The sequence below is a fragment of the Serinus canaria genome, chromosome 3, assembly GCF_022539315.1.
Source record: "Serinus canaria isolate serCan28SL12 chromosome 3, serCan2020, whole genome shotgun sequence".
NCBI lineage: Eukaryota > Metazoa > Chordata > Aves > Passeriformes > Fringillidae > Serinus > Serinus canaria.
The window spans coordinates 5906403-5917596 of NC_066316.1; the positions used below are offsets into that span (position 1 = coordinate 5906403).

At 40.1% G+C, this 11194-nt stretch overlaps 1 protein-coding gene across 1 annotated transcript in view; it reads left to right on the forward strand.

Moving 5' to 3' along the window:
• Positions 1–7754, forward strand: part of SPTLC3 (serine palmitoyltransferase long chain base subunit 3) — a 78834-nt gene extending 71080 nt beyond the window's left edge. The window contains exons 10-12 of the mRNA XM_050972360.1: positions 3740–3883; positions 4852–4981; positions 7292–7754. Of these exons, the coding sequence (XP_050828317.1) occupies positions 3740–3883; positions 4852–4981; positions 7292–7399 (382 nt within the window). The 3' untranslated portion in view covers positions 7400–7754. The remainder of the gene's footprint in view (positions 1–3739; positions 3884–4851; positions 4982–7291) is intronic.
• Positions 7755–11194: the final 3440 nt, after the last annotated feature.

Genomic DNA, 11194 nt, shown 5'->3' on the forward strand with positions numbered 1-11194 from the left:
CAGAACTGCCGACACCTTAGAACTTTGCAGTAAACCAAATATTTTTAAAGTGGTGCAACCAAATGAAAACTCTAAATTTGCCAGTAGAAGGCGGATTGCTGATGCAGTAAATCTGCTTTTCTTGTACCATCCAGGCAGTTAATCCTTTATTTCAGAAAAATCCCCATAAACCACCTGTGTTCCCAGCTGTATGAAGATAACTTGTGAAATTTGGGAGTCGTTCACTTTTCTCTCGTTCTGTCCTTTCTTAATTTAGCCAATAAGAAGATATAGAGCACTTAATAAAGTTCTTCTCAGCCTTAGCTGAATACTCTGGAGCATTAGTGTACTTAGTTTTAAATAAAGGAGTGTTGGTATTCCCTGTCCAGGCTGGTTTTTTTCCAAACATATGCTGTGTTGTGGTTCACATATTTCATGGAATATAACTCTCTGGATGTGCTGCACGCTGTGCTATAAGCTCTTTGCATAGACTGTAAATCCTTAAGGATTTTGCAAAGTAAGAATTCTGTAACACATATTTACTGTCTAGGAACCTGATCCTCTAATTAGTCCTTTAGAGGTAAATTCTTACACTTAATAGATGCAGGCATATTCTTTTAGCTCAAGGGTCTTCTCAGCAGATTTTCACTCAATAAATATTGAAGGATACAAGATCCCAGCCTCAGGAATCAAAGAAAATGCTTCCTAAATGTGGTACTTTTAGTTAAACATCCCGCAGTGAATTTGGATTAAGACCTGATTCTAAACTGAATTCAACACTCTTAATCTGCAGTGTTGGGGGAAAATCAGGCCAGTGAGACAAAAATAAACATTTTGCTCAGATCTGCCTCCTTATCAGATGTTGGAAGGTCCCATAAAAGAATGAAAAAGAGTGTTGAAATACAGCTACAAATTTTAATGGTTTTATTGCTCTTATTGGGACAGCATATAAGAAGTCTGCATATATGATGTGTGTCTGTGGTCTTTGACCACAAAACTTAACATGAGAAAGGAAAGTGTTGACATTTGGTAAAGGAATAGGTTCCTCCCAGCCACCCACCCACAAATACAGAGTGTGTAGCAATCATCTCCTAATGTGCTTTTTTTCCCTCCAGATATATGTGAGTGCTCTGATCTTTTATTTGGCTCTTTAATGCATCCCTGCAAATAAAATTAGTATTCTGGGATATTGCTAAAACATCCAAGTGGCTCTTTTGCATCAGCACTGGCTGGCTTGAAATGAGCTCCACAGGGAGCCTTGAAGGGGGGATCTCGCATCACAAACTTTCTTTGTTGTGAGGATGTAGAATCAGGAAAGGAAAATTAGAAAAGGAGGAGGGGTTTCACTTTTGGGGGGTTGCCTGAACCTCCTCTTTCAGCTCTGAAGTTTCCTTAGCTGGAGTCTAAATTTCCAGCTCCAAAAATAAGTGGAGACAAAACCGTTCAACTCTGGGTCCTGCGCATATGGTTTGATAAACAGCGAAGAGCACAGCCTGGAATCCTGCGTGGCTCACACTGTGTTTCCAGCTCTGTGGTAAACACATGAATAGAAAGGAGAAGGCAGCAAGGCTTAAACTGCACTCGCCAAAAACATCTGCATTTATGAAAAGCTTTCCCTAATTGAAAATCTAGTAGTTTCAAATGCTTTCCAACTGAGAGTTTGGAAACTCGCTCAGGGGCTGCTAAGATAGCAAGAAACAGCAGTGGCTTTGAGCGCCGAGTTCAGGTTACTCCCCCACCCTCCTCCTCCTAACTTGGACATTGAGGAGGTGCTAATAACATCTTTACAATTTCTAACAAGGGAAAAATTCTCTCTTTAGACTTCAACCACGTTATTCTGTAGTTCTCTAACTCCCTGTCCTTACCATCATCTCCCCTTCCCTTCTCCTTCTCCTCAATACTTCCTCCTGTTTCTTTGAGATCTACTACACCAAGAATATTTTTGGAAATACCACAGACTATTGTTTTTATTAGTGACTGGAAAGCTTTGTAGTAGGATGCTTTTGTGTTCCATTTGTTTTCCTTGCTCTGGCACAGCTGTTTTTGCTTTAGCAGCATTAGAGAGATAGTTAAACTATTTGTGGCCTTTTCTAACCCAGCAGATCTCTTCCACTGAGTGCTTTAAACTGAATGACTGAGACTGTAAGTAACAGGTTGTCTGCGTGGGCAGTTTTGTGCATAAAGTTACAAATGCACTGTTTTTATGAGATCTCTTAATTTGTTCAAGCAAAACACTGAACACTGTGAAGCAAGTCCCAGTTTCCCTATAAATTTCCCAGCCAGAACACTGGCAGAACCTTGACTCTGGAGGATACAGAACAAATGAAGTAGTAGATCTTGTTCAAACCTACACATGTTCAGAAATATTAATGTAGAAGAGGTTCATGTAAGTGTGCTGATCCCCACTGCAGAAAAGAGGGAAAAGGAAGAAAAGCCAGAGCAGAGGTTGGGGGCAGAACGTGGTCTGAGGACAAATCTGCCAAAGGTAGCATGTAGCTGTACAAATGTACAAATGCCTTACTGGCCACTGTGATTACACAGAGCAAGATGGGGAATTAGGAAGCTGGCACCCACTCAGAGAATAGCGACAGCAGAAAGGGGTAAATGAAGAATGAAGCCAACACAATGTAAAGTAAAATGAAAACATAAATGGAGAGTGAAAATGTAATATCTGTGCAAAGGCAAAGGGAAAAGCAAAGGGAAAAGAGGAAATGAGTTGCACTGGAGGTTTCAGTGTTCATGTCTGGTGACATAATGTAAGTGATATTGAAAGTATGGGCTGATGAACAGCAGGAAAATTAAAGTCAAGAGTGTAACTGTGTCCTGCTAGATCCCAGTCTTACCACATATTCTCACCACCTCTGCTGGGCAGACACAAGCTCCTGAAGTGATTAGGTTTGGAGACTCCATCTGCTTAAGGGTGGCTTGGCAGGTTTTTTTCTGGCAAGGTCAGGCAGCTGCAGACCTGGCTCAATTTGTCTGTGTGAACTTGAGCTGGCACTGGGCAGGCATGTGGGTATGGAGGAGGTGGCACCTTGCCTGTCAGCACCTCACAGCAGTGCAAAAGCTGCACATAGATCTGCTCACTGATTAGAGATAATACAGGTGGAATGGTGAAAGGACATATTATATCTCCTACTCCAGTAATGTAGAGCGTGTTTCTTGCCTCTTTATGCGATGGGTTGGGAAGCAATTGCACCTGTCCTGTCAGAAACCACCTCCTTTGTGGCACTGCAAAAGAAATGGCTGAAATGTCTTTTCAAGCACATTTTTCTCTGCTGTTTTTTGTCTTTTTCCTTTATTAAAAATAATTGTTTTCAACTCTCCTGTCAGTTTTGCTGGGGTCCCATCTGTGGAGCCATGGCTAAATGAGGCCAGGGACAATGCAGAGATAATAGTCAGTTATTTTGAGGAAGAACATACTCAATTTCTATGTCCTGTCTGCAATACTTCTCTGTAGGTGTGTGTCATCTAGCAGGCTTTATTGGCACAACAAAGTCCAGGGAATTGTCCACATGTCTATCTCCAGACAGGGACTGTTTCTGTCCATGGGAAGGCACCTCACAAGTACAGGAGTATCAGCCATCCACCCTACAATGCTACAATAATCAATGTAGCTGCATTTAGTTCATTCCATAGTTTTCTTCTCAATCAAATAGCAACATTTACATTTCAGCAAAGCTGTTACCCCCAGCCCTGATTCTTGCCTGTGACTAGACTCCAGTTCTGATTTTTGCACTGACTTTTCTCCTGACTGCCTCGTTTCAGGGCTCCAAAGAGTGCGTCAGCTGGAGAAAAACACAAGGTACTTCAGACGAAAACTGCATGAAATGGGCTTCATCATTTATGGCAATGATGATTCTCCTGTTGTTCCCTTGCTCCTTTATATGCCTGGTAAGATAGGGTAAGTACTGAAAAAACCTTGCTGGCAAAACAAGCACTGTTGAAGTTTGTTGGTTATTTGGTACACACTGCAGAAGATGATGTTCTCTGTGGTAGGTGCTTCCCAGGAGAAATACACACTGTAGTTTGAATTCATCATTCAGTTCTGTCTTCTTTTTTGCCCCCAGGTTTAATTTTGAGTTGTTCCAGATGTCAGAATTTTAAAATTTCTCTCTTTTCCTTTTCTAACATGATCTGTAACAATACTTCTGATAACATTTTAAATTTGATTTTTTTTTGTTTGAATTTTTAATTATTAAAGGAGACACATTGCCTTTGATGTATGAACTGGTTTAGAAGGGTGCTTTTTTTTCCCCATTCCCTTTGAATGGTCCTTGCATGTTTCACCATTCAGTTCATCTCAAGCAGCACTTGTGCACTGACTTGGACACAGAGACCAGAAGTCAGTAGTAACATAATGGAAGTGTTGAGCTGTAGGGAGTGTTTGCAGGTAGCTTAGTGTGGCTGTGGGCTTTAGGTCTCATCCATGCCACACAAGCCTTCCTAACTAGCAGATCAATTGTGAGAGGAAATAAACCATCACACAGATTGGTTTATTCCTATTAGTGTTCAGGAACCAAGAATTTATACCTTCCACAAGCCCAACCTCTTCCATCCTTAGGGACTGTGAATGCCCACATGGTTTGATTTGTACTCAGACTTTCATTGCCATAAGTGAATCCTGTCTACCTGCAGAGCCCTCTGTGCCATCACATTTCTAGTATTTGACACCCACTTGGCTTCATGAGCTGCTAAGCAGCAACGAATCTCAGTCTTGCTGGTAAATTTCTGGCTTTTATGGAAATCAGTGGGCAGAGACAATCAACTGAAAACAGAATTTTACCTATTTGTGAATGTTTTCTGTCTGTGTTCAGTTTATTTGGGATCATTTATTTTTGCTTTTCCTCCTTCTACTTTTTGTCTCCTTAGGGCTTTTGCAAGACGCATGTTAGAGAAAAACATCGGGGTGGTGGTGGTTGGGTTTCCAGCTACTCCGATCACAGAATCCAGGGCTCGCTTTTGCGTGTCAGCTGCACATACACGGGAGATGCTGGACACGGTGAGTGCAGCACATGTCCTGCCCAAATCAGCTTCAGGTGCAAAGGAGGCTGGGAGAAGATGCCTCTGCTACTTTGAATCTCAGTAATTCATTTTGATGTTTCCTTTTGTGGCCTTGGCACTTGATTTTTAAAGGCATTTGAGCCTTATACATTTTATTTTCTGAAATAAATTATGAGACAGTTAACTTCTTATGTTCTTCTATTTCTAATAGTGACCAAATCTGTCATCACTAATAAAAACCTACATGAAAAATACAGCAAGACAAAAGTTAAATGCTGTGTCAAAACTATCAGAGTAGGAAACCTGAAACTATATGGAAATAATTGAAAATCAAGTTTTCCATACCCATAGTTCCATTCCATATTTCCATGTGTTTCTTGAACTGCAGAAGTATACGGGACAGCCTTGGGGGTACAGGTGGAAATTGCAAAGAGTTTTGGAACTGTTTGAACCTAATCAAGCTTATTGGTGCTGTCTGGAATGTCTCAGTTTTGTATCTTTCTATGATAACAGAAATACCATTAAGAGTGTGTTGAGACTTCCATCATAAAGCTCTGTTCCAATGTGGAAATATGTTTAAAATAAACTCTTTGAAATTTTTCATTTCCTTTTTTTGCCGAAGGTGTTTTTGGCCTGGCTTGAGATATTTTCATTCTCAGAATGAGCCAACTTAGAGGCATGAAACAAAGAGGCTTAACAATAAATTTCAGGCTTTGTTTTTCCTCTCTTTGCACGAGTGTTGATGGTCAAAGTGAAAAATCCTTGAACATGGAAAGGCATTTGAGTTAAATGTGCCACTGGTCCATGCAGACAAACAGTGGGGCCTGCAGAGAGCTCCTGAATCTCCTTTTTCATCCTGAGATACACATGGATGTGGGGGCTGGAGCCCTGCCCTGCTGAGCAGCTCCCATAGCAGTGGAGGTAGCTTTAAAACAACACCAAAAACCTGCTTTGCATGTGTGCAGTGTAAAATTCCTGCTGCTTTTAAAGGTTCAGTAGTTATTAACAAGGTACAATACCAAGGTAGCATTTTATGAAACAGAGCATAGCTATGCTCTTGTGTTGGTCCTACCAAATTTTGCTGTTTGGTTGTGAGGATTTTGGCTTATGTAACTGGTAACAGGCAATGCAGTTGATCTGAAGAATTATCTCTTGAGGTTGCTGCTTTGATTTGCTTCCTTTCTCCCCACACCCAAATGTCAAGCCCACCTCATTTGGCCATCATGGTGCATTCACTTCCTGCTACCTGCACCTTGCTGCTCCCAGGGAAGGTCTGACACTCCCCAGTCATCACTGAACATGCTGTGCTTTTGCCACAGTGCTTGTGGCACTCTTACAGCATGGGGGAATGGAAATGCCCTGAGTTTAATTGCTTGCAGAAAGAAAGCTTTTAGGACAAAACACTTTGTGGCTGTGCCTAAACCCAGGGTAACAACAGGTAACAAGCACAATGAAAACATTTCCCTTTTGTATCTCAGCCTGGAACTAAAGAGAAAAGATCCATGCAAGGGCAAGCTCCCAAGAATAACTTCCTTAATGACCTGGAATCTATCTTTCTGCATAAACCATTACTAAATTACTTCTTTTTGTTCTAAATTACTTTTTGTTTATGAGCTTGTTTTAGTGGCTTAACAGAAACAGGCTTAAAATCAAAGTTGCTGTTTCCTTCTTTGATGCCAAAAAGTTGGCTGCTCTTGAATGGGGGTCAGATGCTGCAAAACACTGAGCTGCTTCCCTATGGTACAGAGTTCCTCAGCTACTTTTTGAATCCACTGAGAGCTGGGGATGCAGCTCAGCAAATTGCATCACAGTATTAATGAGCAAATATTTGTCCCTTTGATATATAAAATAATGGCATTCACTGAAATACTCTTAAACTATTCAGACTATTTATGCTGACTCTGCTCAGCACTGTGAGCTGAGTATTACCTTGGCAACTCCAGTCTTTGGGAGCTACAGAGGAATACTGAAATATAGCCTCACACATTTCTGTTGCACATGCAAAGATAACTTTTTATCTTGGTTGTTACCTCTCTGTGCTTTTGGAAAAAGTATTTTTTTTTCATCTGTGCTCAATTAATGTACTTATTAATAAACCATGACCTACTGAAGGAGTAAATTCCTTAATCATAGTTGCTGTTGTACATCTACAACTGCACTGATGTTCACTGTTGTAGACTGGATGCAAAATTTACCAATTTGTCCTTTAATTGATTTTTTTTTAAATCTTCTTGTTCTGCAGTAAAGTAAAATTAGTAGAAGTTCATTTCTTTTCCAATAGAATTGACAAAGTCTCATGGCCTTACAGGTTTTGAACGCTCTGGATGAATTGGGTGATTTTCTACATCTGAAATATTCCCGGTATTCCAAGTCATCTCATCCTGAACTGTATGAAGAATCTAGGCTTGAAGATTAAGTTTTCCACCCATGAAAAGAACACTATGATGCTATGAAAGGGCGGAAAACCTGAAAACTAAACGAATGCATTTCTTCCCTTCTAAGGACAATTTTTATTTCTCAGTTAATTGAAAGGAGGGGAAGCTCAGGTGTTGCATCACGTTGTATCAAACTTCTGTATTCAAGAGACTGAAATATTGATACAGATTTGCCTCCCCAGGAGATCTGTCCTTCTTAAGGTATTTTTGATGCAGAATGAATGCATCCATTGATCCAGATGCTAACATACAGCTTTTGATATGGCCCTTTTTTATGAAGAGGCTTCAGATAGTCTTAATTGTGACTGAAATAATAAAGTTTAAAAAGTTAATAGATTCCAGTGTAATATAGCTGAGCTTCATCAGTGAAACTGATCTGTTAAAGAGCATAAATCGAGACGCGGGTATGGACTGCTACAAAGGAATGAGCAGAAAGTGACTTCTTTAACTAAGTTGCACTATCATGCATTTCTCCAGGGACAAAAAGTGTTAGAAAAAGGCTAATGCTGAGAACAAGTAAAGTAGCCTGATGAGATTGTGTATTTCTGACAGCAGGTTATGGGAAAGGGAAAATTCCTCCTCTCCACAGACCTTTTCTCAGTCACCTAAATGCACTCTAAACTTTGAATCGTACAAAAATTTGGGTTTAAACATAAACAGAAATGCTTTTCTGCCAAACTCGTTTGACCTACAAGCTATCACATCACTACCTAAGTTCTTTGGCAGGCTTGCTCCCTTTTTGTGGGGCAGTAGTAAATAATTTTAATAAGCATTTAACTTTCCCATAAAAACCTTGATCAAAACAGTCAGATACTTGCAGTTCACAAACTGCAGATGACATTTATGGGCTCATTCCTAAGTTTCTTGAACTACTTATGGGCCTCATAAATTGACTAACAAGTACATAATGCTGAAGCTGTTAGTTATGCAGAATGTGAAGTTCAGGATACCATAAGCAGTTCTGCCACCTGCTAAACAGAAAACTCCACCATTTCTATACATGCTACAGTCATCCATGAAATAACATTTCTTGAAATATTTTTGTCTGTTTTATGCATGTCAGGGGTTGTTCTCTCCAGGGTTTTGGTTTTTTTTGTTTGTTTTTTTTTTTTGAGTCATTTGTTTTTCAAATAATTATTGTATCTTCTGAAGAGGAAGATGCCCTTGTCCACTGCCTGAGTGACAAATGCTCAAGGCTACCTGAAGGAATTGTTCCAGCCAGCAGCTTCCCTGCAATGCCAGCAGCCACAAGCATCAGGCTTGTGTGGGCTGAGCTGCAGGAAGGAGATTGGAGGCTTTTTCCTTTTTGTTTTTTTTTTGTTTTTCCCCAGCATTGAAAAGCAGTTCTGCAGCTTTAAGAATGAGCTCCAAACAATTCCACGCTATCAAATGTCATTGTAAACACATCAGATGAGAGATGTTTAGCTTTCTGTTGCACAGATGTACCACACTTTCATGTTCTCTTGAAAGCTGTGGTGTAAACTTAACCCACAGCTGCAATATTAGATTTAAGAACAGAACAATTAAATTGTGGAGTACCAATTACACTATATTACTCCCTGCTTGTTAAAGCAGCTTTCAGGATATAACAAGGCTGACTGATTATGAGGGCCCATTTTTTGTTGGATTTTTGTTGCTGTTGTTGTGCAAGTTAATAAAAATCCAGTGGTGCTATAACTTTAAGAATTGATTACAACACATTCCCTAATCCCAAATGTTGGCTTTAGGAAATACCTATCAAGGGCTGGGGGAGGACTAAGTGGTGTGCCATGTGATTCTTCACTGGGGTAGATGGACTGGAAAAGCATTGCAGAGCTTCAGGGGAGCTGTGTTTGTGGATAAGAGCAAACTCCCTGTATAAATATTTAAATACTCAAGCACAGGACAAGGAGAAATTAGGAAACTTCATCTTTGAGTAATCCTGCAGTTTGTGGTGCACATGCAGGGTGAGTGCACTTACTGTGAAAGGAGATGGGTTGAGAAATGTCTGCAACCTGTTCCTTGAGGAAAAGTGCTGGATTTGATATATTGCTTTTTGATCTCTATTGCTGAACTTCTGTGGCCAGATCCTCAGTTGACTTCTGACCTTCCATTTTGGGGTATACAGCCACAGTTTATATTTCAGCAAACATTATTACATGTACTGTTGCAGGCAACACATTATTTCTCTCAAAGAGAGGCCTGAGATTGATTAAACTACAGAGTGATCACTTTCTGAATCCAAAAAGGGGAATGTTTTCAGCCTGAAGCTGAATTCTTCCTTCCCTCAGAACATTACTCTCACTCATATTAAGGAGACAGGACAGCTATTTTTTTAGAGACTGTCAGTTGATTTATTATGTGCTCTCTTCTGATTTCTTCCATCCCTTAAACACTAGAGAAAGTACAGACTGACTACCCCTGGGTTTGGGGAACAGTTAGGGAGAAATCTCTGCTCCACTTGTGCAATAATAAAACTCCCAGGAACTTCATTCTTCTAGATTTTCCTCCTGAGGTTTATAGTCTGGCACTTGCTTTTCTAACAGTGTGGAGTTTTTCCTGGCTTTCTTCAGTTTTTATAGATTTAGAGTTGATCAGCATTTGAAGACCTTATTTTAGCTGGTGTCTGAATAAATCTGATAGAGTACCCATTAGGGAATTTGCACCTCTACCACAAGATCACAGAATGTGATCCCTCTTCAGGCACGTGTGTTCTTGGAAAACATAGTTCTCTCTAATTAATTTAGAAGGTTTTGAAGAGCTGCCTTCCATAAATTAAAGAGATGTTCAGGTTGTCATATTTTAATCCAGTGGATACATTAAGTATAACTACACCAACTTTTTGTGGGCAAGCTGAATCCTGTTATCCTATGTAAAATCTTGATTGACCTTTATGATATGGGAAAATATATATCTAGAGTTTCTGTTTGACAGAGAAACTGAATTGTTTGCCCTTTCCTGCACCTTTATCCTTTCTCATCTTTTAGAAAGTCTTCATCTCCTGAGCTTATCAAACTTGTCAAGGTGGTTCCCCCCTCCACTTCTGTCTTTTTCTATTGCTCTCTCTGTTCTGCTGCTCTCTGTTAGGGGAAACACACAGGCAGCTGCAGTGGACCTGAGAGCAACAGTTGGCTTTCTGGGCATAGCCTCACTGCCTGCTTTCCCTGGTATTCTCATCAGCTCTTGCAGACTTCAATCTTTCCTTTTCAAGTAAAAAAAGTTTTCTTTTTTGTCGATAAATTCAACGTGATGGTGATAAATTCCAGTGATGAACCAAATCTGAACTGCCCAAGCTGTTGAACCAAGAATGGGTTTGTTCTGTTCTTTATGCAAGTGTAGATCAAGTTAAGTCTTGCTTTAAAGTCAATACTGTTGGTTTAAAACTAGTACAAGTAATTACTAGCACAATTTACAACTAGTGCTAGTTAAAAATAGTACAGTTGTGAGAGGAACCTGTCAGTGTGAGGTGAGCTGCCTGTATTTGTTTCAGAGGGGTTTGAACACTGGTGTCTCTGAACTGTTTCACAGCTGCTGCTCTTCACAGGGGACCAAGATATGAAGTGGATCTATTTAAGGTAGGATTTCAGCTGGGTTTTATTTTCCTTTTTTTTTTTCCAAAATGTTTGGTTGAAGGTTGAAGTTGTGGTGCACATTGCCCTGTCCTGCTGTGACAGGGAACAAAGTAGTGATGTAAGGAAAGCAGTCTGTACTAGAGGTGTTTATGGACTTTCTAGCCCACTTTGAAATCCAATAGAGATTCTCTAACATATGATCTGCTTTTATTTGTGCATGAAGTT